Source organism: Festucalex cinctus, chromosome 8 (genome assembly GCF_051991245.1).
Source record: "Festucalex cinctus isolate MCC-2025b chromosome 8, RoL_Fcin_1.0, whole genome shotgun sequence".
In the NCBI taxonomy this organism is placed as follows: Eukaryota; Metazoa; Chordata; class Actinopteri; order Syngnathiformes; family Syngnathidae; genus Festucalex; species Festucalex cinctus.
This window is the reverse complement of record NC_135418.1, coordinates 11,811,443-11,832,240: the sequence shown is the minus strand read 5'-3', so window position 1 is coordinate 11,832,240 and position 20,798 is coordinate 11,811,443. Positions and strand designations below refer to the sequence as shown.

Sequence of the window (20,798 nt, the reverse complement as noted above, 5' to 3'; positions counted from 1 at the left end):
TTGACTTTATGATACAACGAGTGACAAGTTTTGCTGTCTGACAATGTCAATGCTGTTAACCAGAAAGGGCAAACACATACCAATGATTGGGCCGAAATGTAATACTTACGATGAAAAATGATTATCCTGTTTAAGACTGATGTTTCCTCTGTGACCTGTTCAAAAAGACTTGGCGATTGAAAATGAAATACCCGTTGAATATTTACAATCCCGTTTGCTTGTGGGTGGTCAACAACGAGGTGAGCCGAAAAATGTGAAACGGAACCATGCGCTCAGTACTTCCGCATTTCGAGGTCCGGCATCATGCTAACTTCCGGTTGATAGGCTAACTCAGAGTTCTTAAAGTTCATTTGAGAGCTCAAAATGTAAACTTTTAGCTGTTTTCTTCAGGGCAAACACACTGCTTGGGTGGTGGAATGAACTACTATTAGGTGGAAATTGGTGATATACAGAGACCATACAAACACAACTTTTTTTTCTAATATATAGTTTTACCCCTCTCGCATGCTATAAACAAGTAGCGAGGGAACACTGACTTTAAGATTGTGTCTCTGGCTGGTGCCAAGATGTGTGAGCCCGACCGACTCGGTTACACTCCGTTTTACTGCCATGGCAGCGCAGCGTCAATTGACTCTGCCAAGTTTGGTTAGGATCACAATGTCAGTAAGGAATATCTTTGTTGAAGTTTGGTTTTATGATCACATGCTTTTCAGAGCTGCTATCCTCCCTGAATGGGGGGTTTGGTGACATACAGTAGGCTACCCATGTACATTAGTAGGAGTAGGATATTCCTATTCTTTTGCTATTTTGACTGTGGAATATAAAGGTGACATCAGTCAACACAACAAACATTTTCAGAATTTTTATGACAGTGCTACCTACTTGTGTTTGAATTATTGTAAATGTGAGTTAAAAAAATGTTTTCTTTTTTTGGACAAAAATGTTGCTTTATAAGGTTGATGTAGCAAATTATTGCTATATTAACTTACTTTGTAAGAAAAATGTCTGTGTGCACATTGATAAATCACATTTGAAATGAATGTCATGCTTTTGTGGGAGAATTTTGTAATATAGAAGATATTCATTCTGAAAGGGAACTCAAGGCTTTCAGACAAACATGTCTGGGTTTTCTCATTTATCTTGATAATTGCTGCATGAAAGCTGCTCAATGTAGAAATTTGTCCAAAAATAGTTTTAGCCTATTCATTTGACCATTTATGACTCAAACATCTTCTAATTTTTCTTGTTATTAATTTACTGATGTAAACTTTATTTACTTGCTTTGTTCTTGTTTTTCTTATCTCATTCTTTACTGTGTGACCAATTTCGGTTTCATGTAAAGCACTTTGTAATAGCAATGTTTGTTGTGCTTTATAAATAAAGTTGAGTTAATTAGCAGATTAACACCTTAGCTGTTCCCTGGGTACTCCTGCAAGCCTCTGGCCAATAGTTTTCAAACTTGTTTCGGGTTCGAATTTCCTGTCGTCTGTCTGGATGTGACACCATGTGTGCGTTGTGTACGTGAAGAAAGGAGTGCACAGTATCATTTTTCGTCCACATGTGGCAGTAGTGATTCGAAAATCAATTTTCTGCACTGAGCAGCTTTAAAATATAAAAAAATAATTAAATAAGAACACAACATATAATAATAATTACTAGGGATGGGCGAGTACCGATACCAGGTATCGGTATTGGGCCGATACCAGCCTTTTTTCAAGTACTCGAGTACTCGTGACGCAAACGAGTACAAACGACCAATGGCAGAGGGGGAAGACGTTAAGTGAGTCCTCCTTGCCTGTAACTGGTGCTAGCTTGCAGCAGTTTTTCACCAAAACTTCACCAGTTTGGAAATACTTCAAAATTGTGAATCTTGAACTAAAAGAGCATTTTTGTGTTTTATTTTGAGCGTTAAGACTATTGAAGAGTGACTGTGCTGTTTTTTTTTTGTTTGTTTGTTTGTTTTTTGTCAAAATTAAAGGAAATATATTTGTGTAAAAATATCTTTTAGTGATTTTTTTTATTTGTCAAAATGTAATACTAGTATCGACAGTTGGTATCGGTATCGGTGAGTAAGGAGGGACTGAGTATCGGTATCGGTCTGAAAAATAGTGGTATCGAACATCCCTAATAATTACTATATATACTTTTTTGGACAAAGCAGTGTTGTCAGGAGCTAAAGTGTATGTTCACAAGTTCTCCTTGTCTATCAAAAATCAAATTGTGTTTCCATCATTCATTGAACAAAAATACAAATGCAACACGTTTGTATTTGCTCCCATATTTCGTGAGCTGGACTCATCTGAATCATTTTTTGTATACACAAAAGGCCATTTTCCTCAAATATTGTTCACAGTTGTGTCTAAATCTGTGTTAGTGAGCATTTCTTCTTTTTCGATATAATCCATTGTACCTTGCAGGTGTGGCAGATCAAGATGCTGATTGAACAGCATAATTATTGCACAGGTGTGCCTTAGACCGGCCACAATAAAAGGCCACTCTGAAATGTGCAGTTTTATCAGACGGCACAATGCCGCAGATGCTGAAAGTTTTGAGGGAGCGTGCAATTGGCTTGCTGGCTGCAAGAATGTCTGCCAGAACTGTTGCCCATGAATTGAATGTTCATTTCTCTAGCATAAGCCCTCCCCAAAGGCATTACAGACAATTTGTCAGTACAGTACATGTGACTGGCCTCACAACTGCAGACCACGTGCCACACCGACCAGGACCTCCACATCCGGCATGTTCACCTCCAAGATCATCTGAGAGGTTTTCATAACCAAAGAATGTCTTCACAAACCGCCTCAGGGAAGCTGATCTGCATGCTCGACGTCCTCATCGGGGTCTCACCCCGACTACAGTTTGTCGTCATAACCGACTTGACACCAAGACGCAAGCGTCTGATCTACTCTAGGTCATGTTTTTTGCTCGTCTTTCCTCTTGTGAGTGCTTAAGTGTAGCTGTGTAATCTATTTCTTGTTGGGTTTTACTCCGCCCTTGTGCATTCTTGTAATGCACATCCGGTTCTTCTGTGTTACTAAATCACAATAGAAAGAACAGTAGACGCATCTCCAACTACCCCAGGATCATTGTGCCGTCACCTTACGATGCCCGAGGGTTTTACGCAGACTATACATTTGGCTGCTTGTCTTGTGTACTGTATGTGTGTGCAAAAGTGCATCATATTTCTTTGAAATAGTAATGACCTGGTGCCAAGGGCCCACGACTGATCCTTTTTATTTTCCACACAAGCATCTACTGTACAGCAAGCGTGTGCTGGCCCATTGAGTGAGTCCCTTTGTAAAGTATTAATGGACAAACACTCAGGACGTCCGCACCAGAGTGCACATTACCGTGTTACACAAGTCCTCATCCAACTGCAGACTATGTCTTTATTCAGTTCATTTTTTTTCAATCAAAAATGAAATCATTCTCTTTGTATCGTCTATTGTGCGATAATAAGGGTTACAGGTCACTCAAGTTCCATTGAACTCGTAAAATAAACGAATCACATGGCATACTGTATTCCATTTTTCATGTCGTTGTTTGAAGGGAGAGCAAACTGTCTGACCCTGAATCACTTGAACATGCTCAGATGATTAATTGTTCACTTTTAATTAATCACATCAAGCGCTTCGTGTCAAAATAATGGAGTTTTTTTTTTTTTTTAAACGAGGGGGCATAGAAGGTGAATGGTTAAGCATGCCTGTCTCACAAAGGTTTGAATCTCAGCTAAGCCACCACGTTTGGAGTTTGCAATTCCATCCTAAGCTTATTTTTTCACCTGTTCGTCTTGCCAAGTTTCAGACGAGGCTCCAGCTCACTCGCAACAAATGGAAAGATTGATGTTCATCGTGCATTCTGCAAGTTGCGCACTCATAACAGTTTCAACAAGAACGGCGCAGACCTTGGCCAAGGTTGAACACAGACCGCAATGATGTCCCTGCGTAATTTTCCTTCTCAAAGAGATGTTTGCTTTACGTGTGGGTGAACACAAAGGCAGTTGTGCACTGTGAGGTGGGATATTGCTTTCAAGCTGTACTGACAGAAATGACGACGTGGCTGTTTACGTCACTCGTCTTTTGAGATTGTCGATGCTGTCACTTCTTTGAGTCACAAGGCAGCCACTTAAATGAAGCAATGAGCATTGAATCAAATCAGTGGCAAACACTTTGGTGGCTTCCTCACTGACGCTGAATGAATTCAAGGCCTTAAATTGAATCCTAGAAAAAATTGTTAAGAGCTTATTTGTTTTTTGTTTCTTAATGTGTCATTTTTTAAACAAGCTAGAAAAGTGTATTAACATACAGCATAAATTGTTTTCAGAATATATAACTGGGGTTTCACACTAAATATTTTGAACTCTAGGTCATTCATAGATGCTTGAAAGATTTTTTTTTCTTCCACAAATCAGTCAACATTGATGGACGTTAATTACAATTTTGCACTGCCAGGCTTGGCCCTAGTATGAGGATGCACTCCTCACTTTGTCCACATGATGTCACAAACATTACAATCAAAATGCCAGCAAAAATGCAGCATGAAATGAACTGTTTGGAAATTACACACGCACAACTGTTCACATAGCAAATATAAGAAAATAAATCACACCGTGATTGACATGTGTGCATCATAGGAGGAAGGCATAAAGCTGTTGGCAGCCTCATGGCCTAAAACGTCTCCGTGCCTCATTGAGAGAACCTTGGAAACATTTGAGGATCCCCCGAGGAGTAACGATACTCATACCCTTGAGCTTGCTCAACAGCTGCACGCTCAGCAAAGCATTATACTGTTTGAAAGTTTTAGAACCACCTTCACAGCAAAAAACTATCATAATGAGGTGTTGGTACCATGTGAAATGTGTGACGAAGGTGTGAGCTTTTTTAATTGGCATACAATAAAAAAAGTACTGTACTTTGGGCTTCAGGTCTATATGTAGCTTATGGTGTTAGAAAATGTGGGATATTTGAGGAAGTGACATTGAGCGGGATATTTTTGGAGATGGTTAATTTCAACACATAGGCCTTTGGGATAATACTAGCAACAACAAAAAAAAGAAGAAATCCTCCCTTCAAACCTGCCATATATAAACCATATTGTACAATAAACTAGTTAAGCTAACAGTGGCTAAGGATGGAAATCCAAAACCGGTTCGAACCGGTTCCTAGTAATTTAATTCCAGTGAATCATATTCTTGCTTCCATGAATCCGCTTATTGACTCCTGTTACATTGCAAATGGGTGATGACGTCTGTGCAATATAACAATATTTATTGTAGTATGATATAAAACCATCTACCATACAATAAAAACCTCTATCGTTTATATCATTACTTTAGATTTCCCTTGCTGCTACTGAGGGAATCCTGTAGTTTATTTTCTTCTGCTAAGTAATATGCCACGCCGGAGAGGCGACGGGCAGCGGAACGGGGGCTGCGAGGTGTGTTCACACACATCCTGTAATTCATGCATGAGCTGTCGGAGCGAGCTTTGTTCTTCATCAGCGCTTGGTTGGGGTGATTCACTGCGAGGTCTTGACACCGTTTGGTAAGGTTGGGCCGGCCGCCGTCGGGCTCAGTCGGTGTGCTATTCTCAAGAAGCAGTCGTCTATTTCTTTTTTTAGTCACTTTATTTAGAGATCAGCACACAGAGCTAACATTGCATCCATAAATCTACTTTTAAAAGCAGGAGTCACACTTTCTTCTTTGTCTCATATCTACATTATCTACGCACTCATTTTCCATGGTTTCCTCAGTGTTCAGACAGAAGTCACGTAAACCAGATCCTTCAGCCAACAAGTTGGCAAACCTGTGTAAGTTGTGCCCCTAAAACTCTCAAATAGTTCACCAATGAGCACTTTTACTGGTTAAACGGTAGGCAGGAAGCACTTTTTCCATGGATATTGAATTTGTGTTAAACTTTTAACTATTTTAATGTGTTTTCTATATAAGCTATATGTGAAGGTGTGAATGTGAGTGTGGATGGTCATCTGTGTCTCTGTGCTCTGAAATTGACTCATGGTGACCAGTCCAGGGTATAGTCCACTTTTTGTCCAAAGTCAGTTGGGATCAGTGTTATTATTATTAAGAAAAACTCACAAAATATTGGCAATGACATTTTTTCTAATTCTAATTCTAAAATTCTAATCTCTAACATAAGGCCAGGTGTGATGTGTGTGCAAAGATTCATGAATTTTTGTCCATGTTTAGCCCTTTAGTTAAAAAACAGCTTGAGTCACTGTCTTTAGAAACTAAAGACCAAGTTCGAAATCTTGGGGTACTAATAGACTCAGATCTGACCTTCAGCAATCATATTAAATTCATCACTAAAACAGCCTTTTACCAGCTGAAAAACATATCCAGACTGAAGGACTGCATGCTTCAAGCAGACCAAGAGAAGCTTATCCATGCTTTTATCTCCAGCAGAGTAGATTACTGTAACGGTCTTCTGACTGGACTCTCTCAAAAGAACATGAGACAATTGCAGCTCATTCAGAACGCTGCAGCTCGAGTTCTGACCAAAACAAAAAGATCAGAACATATTACTCCAGTACTTAAGGATTTACACTGGCTCCCAGTCAGATGTAGAATCGATTTTAAAGTTCTGCTACTCGTCTATAAATCACTAAATAGTTTGGGACCTGAATATATCCAAGAAATGCTGATTGAGTACAAACCCAGCAGGGCTCTGAGATCCACAGACTTGGGCCAACTAGTGGAACCCAGAGTTCGAAGCAAACATGGTGAAGCTGCATTTAGCTATTATGCTGCACACAGATGGAATAGGCGACCAACAGAAGTGAAGTCAGCCCCGAGTGTAAATGCTTTTAAATCCAGGTTAAAAACTTTGCTTTTTTCAGATACCTTTGATTAGGGACTTTTAAACAGCTTTAATTAAGTGGTTTGTTTTTTTGTTTTTTTTAGTAAATTTTGTAACCTATTTTTATTTATTTATTTTTTTCCTCTGAATGTTAACTATTGTTTTTTGATGCTTATGTGTTGTCTTTCCTCGTGTAAAGCACATTGAGTTGCCTTGTGTATGAAATGTGCTATACAAATAAACTTGCCTTGCCTTGCCTAGTATAATTGCTCTTTGCAGGCATTGCCACGGCAACAGCCGTTAATGAAATAAAAGGCTTTCGATAAATTTCATTTGAAACATTTGATGAAACACTCCAAGTTTCAAGACAATCTGATACATTTTGTAGGAGTTCGTGACCTCTATAAAAGGCCTAATAATAATCAGCTTGGGACCTCATAAACCTGGTTGAGGCAGACTCCATCTTACCTGTGACCCTGAACAGTATAAGCACATAGAAAATGATGTATTGCAGGGACATATACTGAAATGAAAACAATTATTACAAATGCGTAGTCTCGAGGCAATGCTGACAAATTACATATGAACATCTTGCAAGAATATTACCTCATAGGCAGAGGGTTAGATAAAAAAAAAAAACATCAAGCAAAATCACCGACTGAAAAAACAAGAGCTCGCTTATCTCAGTTTAGCATAAAGATAGGAGATGAAAGGCAAAAAAAAAAAAAAATCTATTTTGAACCATGCAGACACCGTTTTACTTAGAAGAAAATATATGTGAGAAAACACGTCCTGCCAATTGATAGTGCAGCCAGTAATCATCTGACACCTCATTCTACACGTTCCCTGTTAATTCCCCGAGGTGAAGATCTCCGAATTAACTGCTCCCCACTCCCGCTCTAATCTCTTTCAAATCGATCCGGCAAGGCCGGTGTCTGATCTAATCATGACATCACCGGCCGAGCGCTGAAGCCCGTTTGTTTTTGGACTTGACAGGCAGCTAGCTGCTGGCGTGTCAGGCCGGTCGCGCCCACCCACTCCACTCCAGCATGGGATAAGTTGCAAGGAACTAAGAGCGCTCACAGGCCATTAGCTCTAAATAACACTCCAAGCACCGTCATCAGCACCATAATGGAGACATTAACAAGCATTACACAGCCATTGGTTTTTAGAACCGTTAACTGCCACTGAGCTCATGCATCATAACAGCCGCTTAAACGTTACTCTTTGTAATAGCTGTGATTTTCTCATAAGGACATGAAGAACGTCATGTGGCTTTTGTTTTGGTTTTGCGGTGTGCTTCCTCTCTTCATCATTGCAATTCTGAGCCTGTACTCGACAACAGCTTTTAACCTCCTGTGCAGCCATCCTAAAAAAATGACTCCGTTTATCTGCTAAATGTCCCCCATTCCTCATTTTCAACTAAAAATGGTTTTATTATTATTAATTAAGCTGAATCTATCTCCTTTTTCTCCAAACAGAAATAATTTGTACCACAATCAAACTGTTGCCTTACAATCATAAAACTTTAAATGGACAAGCAATTTCTTAGTTGTTTAGTCAGTGTGCATCTTATAGAACAGTGTCAATTTATCCATCCATCCATTTTCTTGACCTCTTATTCCTCACAAGGATCACGAGGGGTGCTGGAGCCTATCACAGCTGGCTTTGGGCAGTAGGCGGGGTACACCCTGGACTGGTTGCAAGCCAATCGCAGGTGTCAATTTATGGTTCCCTCAAAATAACTCAAGATGCAACCACTAATAGCTTTGCTCCTGGCAACAAAAGTGAGCACACCCCTTAGTGAAAATATCTGGTGTCCATATTTTGTGATTTTTACTTATTTTTATGAGAGCAGAAATAAAAGACATCGATTATTAGATTCATCGAGGTTTGACATGTGACAATTAGATTATGATTCATAAATGTTGAACTTATTTTCCATAATAATTTAATGACAGAAACAATACCGCAGCTTGCCGCCCGGACACTTAATTTCACTCCCAGCCATTTTCACAGGAACAATCCCGTTCGCTCCCGGCTGTTTTATGGATTTTGACTGATTTTGCAAGGCCCACAGAATATTTTGTTGCTATTTATGTTGCTATAAAAGCATGGAATCTGTCAAAAGTGAGATTAAAGTCTCTTCTTTCATCAGGAAAAAAAAAAGTATGTTTGTATCTGTTTCCGTTTTGCAGCAATTAGCATTAGAAGAGAGCTAAGTTTTATCAGTTTTCACAAATCTATTCAAAATTGTAAATAATTGAGCTTTTTTTTCTAGATGGCCCTGGTTGATCTCCTTTGCTCTGCTGCCACCTGCTGGCCGTTTGTGTAATAACTACCATTTCTGCAACCGTTCTTTGCAGTTGAGAGGCTGCATCAAAGCCTTCTGTATGCTCTAGCATTAAAAACAAAACAAAACATATAAATACGTCTTTGGGACACTTAGAACATTAAAAAAACGTATTTACACGTTATTGGGAGCAAATGAGTTAAAGGAACGCACGTGGTGAGGATAGAGGCAGCGTAGGTTATTGAGAGACAGATTTTCTCCACAGAATTAAAAGCTAGCGTTTGGAAGCATTTCGGTTTTGATTACGATTAATATATGTTCAAAAACGATTATTTTCCATAATAATTTAATGACCGAACACTACCGCTGCTAAAAGTACACAAATCTGTGAAAACACAAAGTATTTTGGTTAAAAATCTTATTTATTTCTAAAGGCACTTGTTTAATATTTCCCAGAAAATGTGGAATTCATTCCACCAGAGTAAATCTTATTTTATTGTAATAGAAAAATCTATTTTTGAAAAGTACTGCCTTTGAAACAATTGTTCTTGTGAAAAAGAGCAACTTAAGGGTATCTTTGTGTTGTATGGGCATCGTTTCCATCGTTCCTGTTGGATCATTTGGTGATTGGAAATAAAAAGTAATGGACATAAATTGGTTTGGCTTCTGTAATTAATGAATACTGACAAATAAAAGTATGAAGTAGCCACAAAGTCAGAAAAAAATCGGGAAAAAAAGATGCATTGAAAATCAAGATAATCGTGACAATCGTGATGATTATTAGCATGATAATTGTTCAATAATCAAATCGTAGCACCCTTAATCGTAATCGAATCGTGGGGTGCCTTAGATGGCACACCCCTATCTTCTTGCAAAACTTGTTGTAGATATGTAATTTACTTCATTGCATATATTGTAATGAAAGGCCAAAGGAAAAAAGCTATATTAAAATATAATTAGATTATGACAATATAATTACATATTTTTAATAATTCCTAAAAATAAGCTGTTGTTGGTAAAATGTAATAATAAACCATAAAAGTATTAATAAAAACTACTCTATATTATTTCACTAATAATCCAGTCCCAACCTGACAAATGGCAAAGACAAAATATGCCCCATCCTCCCATGACTCTGACCAGGATGAACAAAATAGATGATAGATGGATGTACTATAAAGGCAATAAAAAGCAGGTACTTATTTGAAATGATAACTGTTATTGTTGTGTTATGTCAGAGAAACAGGGCTAATCTCACATTGTTATTACATCTCATAATGTAGTCCATTCAATTACTTCCTGTCGTTCTTTCTTCAGCCTCCATTGTAGTCCAGAAATGGTGGTGCCAGATGCAGCCGTGCATGGATGGAGAAGAATGTAAGGTCTTACCGGACTTGACCGGCTGGTCCTGCAGCACCGGTAATAAAGTCAAAACCACAAAGGTGAGAGTCTGTGTTTGCTTTTTGTGTGCTGTTCACTCTTCTGCTTGATGTGTATCAATGTAAGGAAGCAACTGTGGTGTGCTAGTCAATTGTAATGAACGACATTTTGTGGGACAATCTGATTCTTTAAGTTGCACACAACTTCAAACGTTGAAATGCTGTCCTGCATGACATCACGTGACCACCGCATATCTTGCAAGTCTTTCAAATATATTCGGCATATTTCATCAGAATTCAACCCAGGGCGCAGCCAACAAGACCCAACACTTCAATCGTGTTCAATCTTTAGCTTAAAATGAGGTGACACCAGAGAAGGCTATCGGTGGAACAATGTGATGGTGGACACAGAATCACATACTTTAAAAAAAACACAAAAAACCCGATGAAACATAAAACAGCCATCGACTGGTGAGCAGTGATGCTGCTAACGTGTTGTTAATGTTTTTGGGTAACAACTAACCTGACAAGTTACTTTTTCCAGTCAAGTAATCAGACTACAGTTACTCAAAACATGCGTATTTCTGAAAGTGACACCTTTCACCACAATAGGTAGTTGCAGTTAGCCGCCTGTGGGACGCATCAGCGAGAAAAAAATGGACTTAAATAAACAGAACAAACTTCTTCGCCACGGTGGCCTCGCATACACGTATTCTATTGTAAAACTAAGATAGTAAATAATAAATTATAGAACAACTGCTCCTACCTAATATCCCTAAATAAATAATTATATTTATTGTAGGACACATAAGAAAGGATAACTGGTATTTACAGCTTGAAGAGTATTCAAATTCACGTTCCCATCTGATAGTGACGCCATTGTTTTCAGTGCACTGTCGACTCATGTTTCCATAAACAGCAAGGGAGGAAGGAGAGAGATTTGTGTATTCAAGTTGGAAATCCAGTCACTATTTTGAGTTTGGGTACGATAAAAACAAACATATTAAAGTTTGTAGCACACTCTGTGGCTGTTGACAGAGAGTGATATACCACTACATACAAAAAAGAAAGAAAGAAAGAAAGAAAGAAAGAAAGAAAGAAAGAAAGAAAGAAAGAAAGAAAGAAAGAAAGAAAGAAAGAAAGAAAGACCACAGTATTCATTCAACTTAAAGAGAAAGTCAGACCTGATTGTGAGACCGGTCCCCAAATTTAATTGTTATAGTTCTGAATAATGTACATTATATATGTTGAGTTTTGCCATGTCAAGTTAAAAAAACAACAACTTTATTTTAGATTTTATTAAAAATATATTTACGCTAAGTCTAGAAAGTCTTAAAAAAAAAACATGTTGCCCATTTGTTTTATTTGAGATCCAGAAGACTTATTATTATTATTTTTTTTTTAAATAAGTCAACAAGTTTGTCTTTATTTCAATTAAAAACAAACTTTACTCTTAAATGTCAAATGCACTTCCAATTAAGCGGCAAAACCAGATGTCTTACACTAAGCAGGGTAGTTGTCAGTATTGGTTCAATGCAACTATTAAGTCACTAGCAACTTAACTTAGTTACTTTTAAAATTGAGCACAGTAATCAGTTAAGTAGCTGAATTACATTAAAAACCATAATCAATAAAGTAACTGTTGTTTTTAAATCCAGTAGTCAGTAACTAAGTTACCCTTTTAAGAAGTAATCAATAAAGTAACTAAACTACTTTTAAATCCAGTAATCAGTAACTAAGTTACTCTTCAAAGAAAGTAATCAATAAAGTAACTGTTATTTTCAAATCCAGTAGTCAGTAACTAAGTTACTCTTTAAAGAAAGTAATCAATAAAGTAACTAAGTTACTTTTTTAAATCAGTAATCAGTGAAACAACTGGGATACTTTTACAAGGTAACTATGGCAACACTATTCATGGGTAGACTAAAATGCAGTCACCCAAAGTCAGCTGAGATCTCCTGCTCCCCCTGGCCCTGAACAGCATAAGTGGTCTACAAAATACATTCCATGGATGAAAACAGTACACATCGGCTGCTCAATACAATACGGCTAAGTTGATAAGTCAACAATATAGTGATGAAAAATTTATGAGATATACAGCATGTCGGAGAATCAGTGTTTTAGTCTTTGACAAGACTACCCACGTAAACACAAAACGTTATCTTCCTCTGCAGTCTTTTCATACCTGTTCTATGAACTTTTGTAGCAAGGTGCCACCTACAAATATACAAATGGAATACTTTTGATGTAAAGACCTATCAGACAAGTAACCTTACCTTACCTTACTTCAAAATGTCCCTCCAAAAATTTACTTCATAAATACATTACAAACAGTTTCAACTTGACTAACATTTGATGCAGCGGAGATAGGCCTTGGATCTTGAACTGAATTGATTTTTTTTCTTCTCCGAGTAATAGCTTGTCTGAATTAATGTCTGGTAAACAGAGCCTCTTCAAAGTTTGATGACTTGCACATCATATATCAGAGCTAATCTTGCATTAAAATAAATAAATAAATAAATAAAAAATCCTGAACCTATTTTTAAGTGGTTTATACAAGTAACATTTAAACACTGATGTCAAACATAAGCATACATTACACTTGCAACATGAAACTTACAAAGTCTTCATTGGGGATGACCTGTGCACACTCTACTCAACCATAGAAATAAAGTTTCTAGGCAGGCTATTATTATTGATGAACATTTTCCATGGAAATCACATATAGAACATGTCAAATCTAAAGTAGGCTATCCCAAACTGTAGCCGTTTTACACAAGGTTAAAGAATTATTGAACAAGAATGCGTTTTTATTGTTATATAATTCACTGATTGTTCCATGCCTGACCTATTGCATTGAAGTGCAGGGGTGTGCCTGCAAAACCTACACCGAACCCATTTTACTTTTACAGAAACGTGCTATTCGTGTCATGTTTGGATGTGGATACAGAGACCACACTAATCCAATATTTATACAACGAAAAACTTTAAAATTTAATGAATTGATGCCGTTCAACCGCCTTCATTAAAATAATGTATTTTACCAATTAAAATAAATCAAATAAAAAAAAAAATCTAATAAAAAAAATATCTAATAAATAAAATTAAAAAAAGAAAAAAAAAGGGAAAGTGAGTACAAATTTATATATTTTTTCCAAACATAAATGAATGATGTATTTCAACTTAAGGTGTCAGTTTGTGCAACAATCTTGATTATAAAACTAAATCATCTCAGTCCATTTGTATTTAAAAAAAATGTATAAAAACTCAAATATATATACTGATACCGTTTTTTGGCCCCCGATACCGATTCCGATACCCAGCTTTGCAGTATCGGCCGATACCGATACCATACCGATACTTAAGGGTTTTTTCCCTCAACATGAAAAAGCTGCCCTGCTATTGGTTCAGAGCATTCAAGGGCCAATAGGATATCTTAGATCGGCACGCAGTGAGCATGTCACATATCAGTGAATGTCGTGCACTAGCAAGACACAAGATACTGCATCCAAAATCCTATAGTAGCATCTTGAAAGCATCTTGACTGCTTACTGTCATTTATTTTTCTATTACTTTGCGTGCGTGTTGATTGGGGCAGATATAAGTTTCACTTCTTTCTGTCCCCTTTCATTTCATTTTTAAAGAATGAAATACAAACTTTGTATTGAATTGAACCAGCATTTGGAGGGCTTAATAAAGATTCAGCTGTGGGGTCCTTCTTGGCCGTTTATAAGCTGCCGACGTGTGGAAGTTAATTTGCGTCTCGGGTGTGAGCGTGTCTCTGCGTGCCAGCGAAAGGAGAGCAGGTGCACTTGATTTACACAGGTGCAAGGAGAAAGAGTTGCGAGGGAAAACGCACTGGCACCATAAGAGTAATTGCTCAAGAGATGGCATAACAGCACAACATCTGTCGCATTCATTAGAATGCATTATGACTGGGGCCTTCCGCAGAGGTTTTACAATTAAGGGTCATAATTAAGTTGGTAAGTAGGATAGACTGAGGAACAGAAGCACTGCTGAGCTCAGCCAGCCGGAGGCAGAGGATTTAATGACCCCGGGCCTAACAACAACTCTGGGACCGATTGGACAATTATCCTGATCCTGTTGCCTCTCCCCTCCACGTCTGTCTGCTTTGTCACTCCGTCCGTGTCACGGACCGATCAGCTGACAGGGGAAGAGGATCTGAAGGGCTGATTGCATCAGTGGACATTCATTTGCATTCGCAAGGTGATTTGGGATCAGTCAACCCTTCCTTGTGAGACTCTGTGGCAGATGTCACCGACGATCGTTGTAACGAGACATCGCCTCCATGGCAACCGTTTGCAGGGCATTGCTCTCGCACTCTCCGGCTCTCGTTATTGTCCAGCATCTCTCCTCCCGCTCACGACCTCCCTTCACAACCTCAACATCGCATTCACTGTGATTATCAATATCTGTCCAGATCTCTTTACTCCCACACACGCGTTGGTGTGCTGAAGAAAGATGTATGGAATGTGTCTGAGCACAGGAACGCTGGAAGGCTCGTTTTAATAAGGATTTGCTGCAAGACAACACATCTCAACCCACCTTTATTTCACACATTTCCAGTTTTGGACAAAACTGCAACCATTGTGACTATGTTATGGTCAACAAATTCTCCAATTGAAACGGCCACTAAAATTTTAAAAACCACGTTGGTTCTGAGTGTCTTCGCCATTGGGTTTAAAAGTCGTGGGATAGGTGTCCCTAGCAGAGGGACACACCCTGGATGCTTGAGGTTAGCATTTGGGTTTCCGTCAGTTTGTCATTTTTAGTGATAGACCGTTTTTTTTTTCAGCTGATAACCAATATTTGGAGCCGATGTTCATTTTCACTTAAAGGGAACGTATTGGCATCAAAAATTTAAAAACTACAAATGCCCGCTCTTATTATTATTATTTTTTAAACATATGTTTATTGAACAACGTTTAGGGTTCGTAAAACATTGGAGTTAAAAAAAAAAAAATCTTAGTCAATCATCTTTGTTTTATATTACAAATATAACAAAAAGTTCAGGAATCTTACAGGCGCAGTAGCATGTCTTCAAAAGTTAAATAAAAACTTCAGTAAATAGCGCTCTGTTGTTTGTTACAGAAAATAAAGTTTTTTACAATTTTCAAACAAAAGTATTAAAATTTTACTCATCTAGTTTTTTTGTTTTTTTTACTCATCTAGTTTTATTTTCAAAAATGGAAGGTGAAGAGAGTTGCCAGGGTCAGAAGCTATCTATGAAAATGTTAATAATTACTACCCTGATTTTTTTTTTCCCCCCACTGAACACTTTCTTAATGGATTTATCATCGGCCGTATGATTCTTCAAAATGGCAGATACCGATATTCATCAAAATGCTGAACATTGGCTCCGATAATCATTCCAGCTGATAATCGGTCCAGCCAATAGTCGGTCTATCCCTAGTCATTTTTGATTATGTTTATGGTGGAGAGGGGTCATGTATATACAAAAGGTAACGTAAAAAAGTTAAAGGTAATTGGTTGTAAATTGGGGCATGTAAAAACAACCTCTGTGATCGTCTTCAATTGGAGGACAGTCTTGTTATAGTACTTACAGGCAGTTATGACTTTGCTGTTGTTGGTCTGAACAGAAAAAAAGACATGAAAACAAAGAAGGCAATTCATTTTCTTTGATAGAAGAGTAGTTCTATTTTATTGTGGTTGGACTGAAAAGCAGTTCAGCAGCTCTTTGTTAAGCAACATTTTGTCACCTTCTTTAAATAAGTCAGGGTTGGGATCATCTTTCACTCAATCCTGACTGGTCTCCCAAGTCCGAACACTGAAAACATCAGTTCCTGGTTTCCTTCAAACATTCACAACAAAGAGTTCAATCTTTGTCTCATCAGACCACAGAATTTTGTCTCTCATGGTCTTATTGGTGGATTACAGCACAGTTGGCCATCCTGTGGAATTTTCAATCTTTAACATAGTAACAGTAACCACTAAGAGAACCTTCTCCACCTATCACTCAGTTTGGAAGTTCTAGTAACAGTGTCACAAGAGAATCATGATGTAATTGTGCTCCATGGACGCGGTAGACTTTTCTCTGCCCCATAATTGACACACTATTATGAGGGTCTACAGACAATTCCTGTCTTCATACTTAGTTTGTGCTCGGATATGCACTGTCAAATGTTGGGGCCTTACGGGTTGAAAAAACATCAAATAGAATCAGTGACTTATAGCGTATGTCATAGATAATGTAAATCAATATGCTTCACATAGGCCTACTGATGTCAAAAGTACAAAATTTAAAAACAGTTACAAAAAGACAAAGTGCTAAAAGCTGTTGGTTAGTTTACTGAAATTATTAAAAGTGTATAGTGCAAGAAGATTTTCAAAAACATGATTTTCAATATACTTTGAAAGTCCTTAATCATCGATATGGAAAAGATCTTTTATTTTAAACCTGGATTTAAAAGCATTTACACTGTTTTGAATCTTTATTCATTCATATCATTCACTCTAATAATCAGAGGTCTGCATTCTGTCAATATTGACGGAAGGTCTGTCAATCCGTCAATGACGGGCGGACATTTTATTGGCGATTAGCAATTGATGAGAAACTTAGAAAAAATGATGGAGTAAGCGTTGCTGGACGACGGCCAGTTGGTATGTCGCGTTGGAAAAATGACAGAAATACACATTGCAACAGAATCGATTGGCACAGATGCCAATTATTACATACCTTCTGCACACGCGTAAGAACGAATCTCCCTCCTTACCATCGGCGGCGGTAGTCACGATTTCTCATTGTTAGAAAAAGACAACCCGAAAGCTCTTACGGGGGCGGGAAATAAAAACGGTAACAACGTAAACATTCCCACGCGAAGCACTCCCTCAGGCTCTTTGCAGAGTATCGTGATTTTTACCGCAACTGTCTTGCTCTGTTATTTTTTTTGTTATTTTTTAAATTCGGTAAAACTATGATATTTGACTGTGTGTTGCTGACGTTTGTAAACTAGGTGTGACAAATGTGTATTCATTCCATTCAGTGCTATTATCCCTGCTAATGATTTTTGTTTTTCTTTTTAGGTCACACGATAACAAGAGAGCCACTAGAGCAAGAGGAAACGTGCAATTCTCCATGCGGAAAGAGTGGATGATTCATGAATTTACTAAAAAATGGGGAAAATATGATGCCAGCATATCCATGATGAAACAAGACAGTAAATGTAAACACAACAATGCCCTACCTATCAGGGGACTACAACTACGGTTGGCCAGGGTGCACAAGGACACAAACAAGTGACTGATTTTCAACCACGTGGACGATTGAAATCAACACTGAGCAAGGAGTAAGCATTTCAACAAAGCATTTGTGGACGTTGTGTGCCACTGGACACGACGCGGGCCTTTTGTCAACATGTAGAGCTCATATACTGGAGCAAAGATATAGCAGCTCATAACTAGCAAATTAGAATCAAATTGCTCTTGTGGGTCAAGTCGCCGCCACAAAGACTGCTGTGTGAGAGCCAATTTGCAGTTCTAATTAGGAATTGCAGTGTAGGAACATAACAACATATTAAAAATTCATGTATGATATTTGCACTAGTTGAAACCTTTGTTTGGTTATTCCCGGTATCGCCCGTATCACTCACTTGAAAATCATGTAAAACATCTGACAAATACATGAGTGTGTACATCCTGCCTCATTACATCTGAGTGGTGGAAAATGACGTAGTACGGTATAAATTGCTACAATATGAACTAGCAAATGAGATCATCACGTATTTTTGGTAGTTATAAATATGTTCTGTGACATCTCCACTATCATCTTTTCAAATGAGATCCATAAAAGGTTCACGTATTAGCTTGTGTTGTCTGTTTTTCTTGTGGCCATATCAAGCTTATATGCAAAACAACTTACTGAATGAGGGTCATTTGCAAGCTACCTTTACGAGGTATTGGAGGTGTTTGTGTGAATGCGCCGATTTCCCCCCAGAAAGCTTTTCTGCATCAATATTTCAGTGAGATATGGTGAAATAATTGCTCTGGATAATGGCAGTTCAGCCCTTCGGAGGCTTTTCCCTGCAGGGTTTGTCACCGTTGCCGCAATGAGGACAACCCAAAAAGCCGTCTTACATCTCGCTATTAATTCTCACCCATCTTTCTGTGTTTATTATCTTCCCTTGCTTGTCTCCCCTTTCCACCTTTGCAATCCTTACCAGTGAGTTAATTTTGCTTTTAAGATTTCCCGACTCCATTGTATTCCTCGCTCCAACACACATCCAATTGCGAGGCTTTCCCTAAATGTGTCTATCTGCCTGTCTGATATGTGAATGTGCCGGGTCATTGTGTCTCCGGGTTGGCCCGCTGGGGACCGTTCCTCTCCGAATGAGACTCTCTGCTTTCAGTCATGCTGCTTTATGAGCTATGATAAATCTGTAGGAGCCCAGTTTGTGCTCCTCTGCTCTGCTCTGTGCCAGAGGGAGCTTGGAGAAAGCAGGCCTACTAGTGGCAGGCAGCTCCACACTCTCATTACTGAGGGGCCAGCATAGCGCCTGGCTTCTCTCGGGACCGCTGACATGGAATATTTTTAGGTCCGTGTTGCAGCAGTGCAGCTTGGCCACGGCGGCCTCAGTTCTTGAGCAGTTTCTCAGCAACAATTGTCGGTTCAGAAAGGGATGGGGATGACTTTCTGGAGTCTGTTTTACACTCGAGTTAAGTATCAACAGTCAGTGTCAGGGTCACCCACATGGACACACCACTTTGGAAGAATGACCCACATGCTAAAAAAAAATATATATTTTTGGAGCTAACGCAGCAATTTAAGTTGGAAAAACTTGACAATATCAATGAATGGACTTTATGGCAAAAATGTGAGTTAGCAAAACAAAGCAAGAAAGTTGGTTGCTCCCAATAAATTTGCAGAGTTGTTTCTTAGATCTTTAAGTTCAATACAAGGTTCTGTAAATTTCTGTTTCTTTGTTGTTGAAAGCGGGAAAGACAACTTTCACACGAACATTTTGTTAAATTGCCCAACTTAAAAATTGTATCTGTTATGATCTGGGGTTGGATCCCAAAAACGCAGACACAAATAAGATTTTAAAACTTTATCCGCATAACATCAAGAGGCACGGAACTATCTTGACTAGACCAGAAACGAGAATGTATCAAGAATCATGAGACGCTAAGCTAACTTGGGCTGTGGAGGTGCACAGGGAAACAGCAGGCAGCCAGCTGGACAGAGGAATAAATCGGCACCAACACACTTCACTGTCAGACTTATATAGAAAGCGAATTGATCTGATTGGCTTTGGCCAGACACGTGGCTAACAGGACTGACAGGGAATTATCTGATTGGCTGTTGACCAGATAAAGAGATTAAAGATTCCTGACATCACAGAGCTTCTTACCAGTTGAAACTAGTTGCTGTTACATGCTGATTGCATCAGACACCAAAGAAAGCACAGTCATGACCCAAACATAACCCTTGCCCCAAACAAAACACAGTCATGACATTATCAAGGTTTGTTGCCTTGAAATTTTGCATTCATCTAAATTTTCTTTTCCACAGTTAAGTCTCGTGACTTACGATGGTGTATAGTTGCATGGTGTCACAACATGACAGGTTGACTTTAATGCTACCCTACTTCATGATTCTCTTGTCACCGTTATCACAATGACGACTTTAAATCTCAACGACTTTAAATCTCCCCAGATGATTAAATCGCTTCTTGATGACTTCATACCTTATCATGATGACTTCAAATCTCATCATGACTAAACCTCATCAAGGCGTCATCAAACCTCATCTTCAAATCTTGTCACAATGATTTTAAATGTCGTCACGACAACTTCAAATCTCATCCTGAACGACTTCAAATCTTGTGCTGAGGACTTTAAATCTTATCATGATGACTTGAAATATCCTCAAAATGACCTCAATTCTCACCATGCCCACTTCAAATCTTATCATGATGACTTCAAAACTTGTCTTCACCGCACGATACATTGAAATCTCAACACAACGACTAAATCTTGTCATGATGACTTGAAATCTCATCATAGTGGCTTTAAATCTTTTCGGAATTTCTCTTAAATTTAAAAACTTTAAAGAGACAGTGTTTAGAATTTTATAACCACTAATTATATTACATAAGTCGCACAGTGCCTTACAGGAGGCTCACATGTTTCACCGTCATCTTTCTTCTCTGAAGGAGAAGAACTTTGTGAATTGGTGCAAGGGTTGCCAAGTGCGGTCACATTTAGGCACTGTTCAAAATGGATGCGCTCTAAACTAAGGTTGATGCATTCTATGAGTTCACCACTAGATGG

The 20,798-nt window shown here is 38.4% G+C and overlaps 1 protein-coding gene across 5 annotated transcripts in view; it reads left to right on the top strand.

Annotated features, from left to right (window-relative positions):
* The window catches only part of tafa4b (TAFA chemokine like family member 4b), a 53,064-nt gene extending 34,734 nt beyond the window's left edge, over nt 1-18,330 (top strand). For all 5 annotated transcript variants that reach the window (XM_077530739.1, XM_077530743.1, XM_077530741.1 and 2 more), the window contains exons 5-6: nt 10,426-10,550; nt 17,553-18,330. In XM_077530739.1, the coding sequence (XP_077386865.1) occupies nt 10,426-10,550; nt 17,553-17,564 (137 nt within the window). In that variant the 3' untranslated portion in view covers nt 17,565-18,330. The remainder of the gene's footprint in view (nt 1-10,425; nt 10,551-17,552) is intronic.
* Nucleotides 18,331-20,798: the final 2,468 nt, after the last annotated feature.